The sequence below is a fragment of the Nannospalax galili genome, unplaced genomic scaffold, assembly GCF_000622305.1.
Source record: "Nannospalax galili isolate Female #2095 unplaced genomic scaffold, S.galili_v1.0 scaffold8317, whole genome shotgun sequence".
Taxonomy (NCBI): domain Eukaryota; kingdom Metazoa; phylum Chordata; class Mammalia; order Rodentia; family Spalacidae; genus Nannospalax; species Nannospalax galili.
In genome coordinates, this window is record NW_008339951.1 from 8657 (window position 1) to 12304 (window position 3648).

The window sequence follows — 3648 nt, forward strand, 5'->3', positions numbered from 1 at the left end:
GATGGAAGAAGCCCTTTCAGAAGAAGTACTGTTCCATCTCTGATGCCAGCACTTATGGCTGACTGTAATGTGCAGCAGAAAAAGGAAGGTCCAGGGAGTCAGTGTGATAATCATCGATCTCAGGAGGTTGGAGGAGGAGGAGGGACAGTCACACCGAACAAAGGAATGAGAAGGAAAGAAAAAAGGAAAGGAACTGCATCCTCAGATGTGGTCTGGGAGACTCTGGATCCCAGAGTCTGAGGTTGTGTGGTTTTATTGAGCGTTCTGTGGAGACGACCGTCAGCGTACGCTGTAATCTCAATAAACCCCATTCACCACCAAACATCTGAACAGAAGAGGTAAAATAAGATGGAGTGTGCATTTCAGCGTCCCCCTCAGAGTGGAATAAGAGCGGAGTGTGCAGTCCAAGGTCCTCACACTATGTAATCAGCATGGCAGGGTTCCTGTGATGTGTTCTCAGCCTGTGCTGTTCTGAGGATCACTGGGGCTCAGAAACAGGTAGTCCATAGATTCTAGACATTCCTCTAAAATTTGTAGAAACAGACAGCACAGTGAAAAGCGATAAATTTTTTCTAGAATTTGATTTTCCTCCATTAAAGCTAAGGTTATTAGGAGTTCTGTGTGGCAACAGGTCCCTCTATAAAGCACCTGATGATGACATCGCAGTGTGAGGAAAGGGTGAACAAGCCTCCCCTGTGTTCTGAGGACGTGAGCACCGTGTGCAGACAGCTGTAACAGGTAACACGTGTCCCCATCTGATCCCACAGTTAGACCTGAGTGTCAATCATTCACTGCTGTGGGACAGCTGTGGGTCCTCCATGTGGGAAATCATCCTGACTGTGGGGCTCTGCAGATCTGAGGAGCCCAGTGTGAGCTCCAGTCTCCTGCACAGCGTCCTGCTGGTCAGCCTCTGCTCTTCCACAGGAGAAAATGACAGTGAGGATAAGGACCAGGCGTCCTCTTCTCAGTGTCTCTGCTGAAGGAGAGAAATCCATAAATTCCTGGAGGATAATCTCTCAGTATTTAACCCTTCCTCATGAATTGGAAACTGTTCTGTCATATAGCACAGACGTTAGGAATGGCACAATTAGGCGGATGCTGGAAATTATGGTTTGCAGACAGTGTGCCTGGAGTTAGAAGCTGCCAATGACATAGTTAAAACTCTGGTTTCTAATAAAAGTTTCGATCCTGTGCCTCCCCGGAACCCACTTCCTATGGCTGTGATCTCAGGTTTCACACTTCCCCTGGCCTGAATCCCAGAGCTTCTCCCCGAAGTTCATCACCTGTTTTGTGTCACTGATGGAAAACCCGGCCAACTCTCCACTGTCTCCCAATTCTACCTATTGTCCAAACCTCAATCCTAAACACTCCTGTAACATGCCCTCCCCTCACTGAGCTTGTGCCCTGAGCACCAGGACACTCTCGAAAATCCTCAGGATTTGATCCTGGGGCCTCTACAGAGTCACTTCTGCCCCATGTGATGCTCTGCATGTTGTTAGGTCAGAGAGGATCCTGTATTTAGACATACACAGCACAGCAGATAACAGAACTTAAAAGATATTTGATTACTTCAAATGTTAGTAAAATACTTCAAGACAACTTCCATGAGAAAACTGCTCTGTGATAGGACAGGGAGTCCTTGAACAGAAGTGTTCAGTCTTTCATGCCCTATACACTTACACAAGGTTGACTCTGAGATCCATATTTCCTGGGCACCCCCTGCAGGCCATGAGCGCCATCGCAGCGAGGTTTGTGTCCGGGCTCACACTGAAGTCCCCTCATGGTGTGTCTCTTGCACAGTAATACATGGCTGTGTCCTCAGACCTCAGACTGTTCATTTGCAGGGACACGGTGTTCTTGGAATTGTCTCTGGAGATGGTGAATCGGCCCTCTACAGAGTTGGCATAGTATTGAACAATTTCTATAGTACTTACTAGTGCCACCCACTCCAGCCCCTTCCCTGGAGCCTGGCGGACCCAGTTAATGCCATAGCTACTGAAGGTGAATCCAGAGGCTGCACAGGAGAGGGTCAGGGATCCACCAGGCTGCACCAAGCGTCCCCCAGACTCCACCAGCTGCACCTCACACTGGACACCTGCAAACAGAGAGAATCCTGGTCAGGAACCTGTCACACATGTTCACTGTCCCTCTCACTTTTGTCTACTCACAGGATCAGCATTTCCTGTTCTTCATAAATTACCTTTTAAAAGCACAACAAGGAAAACCCAGCTGAGCCCCAACTCCATGGTGAGTCTGTGTTCAGTGCTGACCACTGGATGAAAACACGGGGGATTGCAGGGCTGGGCTCCTCTGCTGAGCTGCCAGTTCAGGGCTGGGCTGGTTTTCTGGAGCACAGGGAGGTCTTATTTGCATATGTTCTTGCTCTATAGCAGCCCCTGCCTTCTCTCCTTGTTGTCTCTTCTGCGACATGGTTCATGTTCCCAGGAACTTGTCACATTGCCACTGTGTTGTGGAGCAGGGGGGTCCATGACTGCCCTGTACTCAAATACATCTGAGCTACAAGGCACACCTGTACCAGAACCATCAGAGATGGGATGACTTGCAGATTGTCCCATGTTTCACTCCAAATAATTATTCTATCTTTAGGGATGGGACGTGTATCATCTGAGTTTAGTGTCCCATGCCCACATGATAATTGTGCATCAGTATGTGGCCATGCAATCGAATCAGCAGTTTCCCATTTTGTCCCCATATGTGCCTTCTGGATTTAAACTATTTATTCATTCCCATTTTCAGGAAAATTCTTTACTGATATCATAATACAGTAACAAATTCCATCACATTCATCACCGACCTTGACCTGGGAGTCAGATTGTAGCTGCACTTGTGTCCACGGAACACAGTTGGAAACATCTCTACGAAGGTCTGAGTTCAGCTCTTCCCTGAGTCCCAGGCATCATGTTTCCACTGTCCGTTTGTCCATGACAAGGTCCAGAGGAGATCAGTGTGGAGACATTCTACCCCAAGGAAAGGGGGGAAACAAGACTCCATGAGGCAATATGCTAACACCCAGTCCGGAAGACTTAGTCACAAGAAACTGGATAATGCCAAGGCTCTCACTCTTTAGTTTTAGTTAAACCACTGTGGACATAACAGATTAAGAGTTTGGGTTCCCAAGCCTAAGGGGCACATCTACAATCAACTTCTATACCTACGGCATTACACAGAACAAGGGGTAAAGGACACTAGTGCATCTCTCTGTTCTTATTAATGAAGCTCCCTCATGCTACAGAGGGCAGGGACACACAAGGTCACAAGTGGCTAAAACATGGAGTGTAAATGTCTACAGAGTGTGGGTCTTTGGACAGGACTCCCATATTAAACTCCACCCACCCAGGGCTCAGGGGAAGAGGGGGATTGTAAGACCCAGGGAGGAGGTGCATGACTGTATGGAAATAGAATCCTACAAACTCTTGGGACCTTGCTCATATGAACCTACAGCAATGGTGTCAGCCTGCACAAGACCCTGCAAACTCAAGCAGACAAAACCCGATCACAGAACTGTGGAAATGGGCACCAAGCCCCAGTCAGAGTTGAAAAATGATTGGCAGATGATGACTGCTGGCTGAGAAGAGCTGATCTTCTTAAAGGGAGGGACTCTAGATAGGCTGACTAGGCCCCTGTGGA

The 3648-nt window shown here is 48.0% G+C and overlaps 1 gene segment (V, D, J or C); it reads right to left on the bottom strand.

Moving 5' to 3' along the window:
* Window positions 1–1778: 1778 nt before the first annotated feature.
* On the bottom strand, window positions 1779–2281 carry LOC103735522. The segment is given in 2 exon segments: window positions 1779–2095; window positions 2201–2281. Coding segments are annotated over 2 exon segments (363 nt in total).
* Between the last annotated feature and the right edge of the window lie 1367 nt (window positions 2282–3648).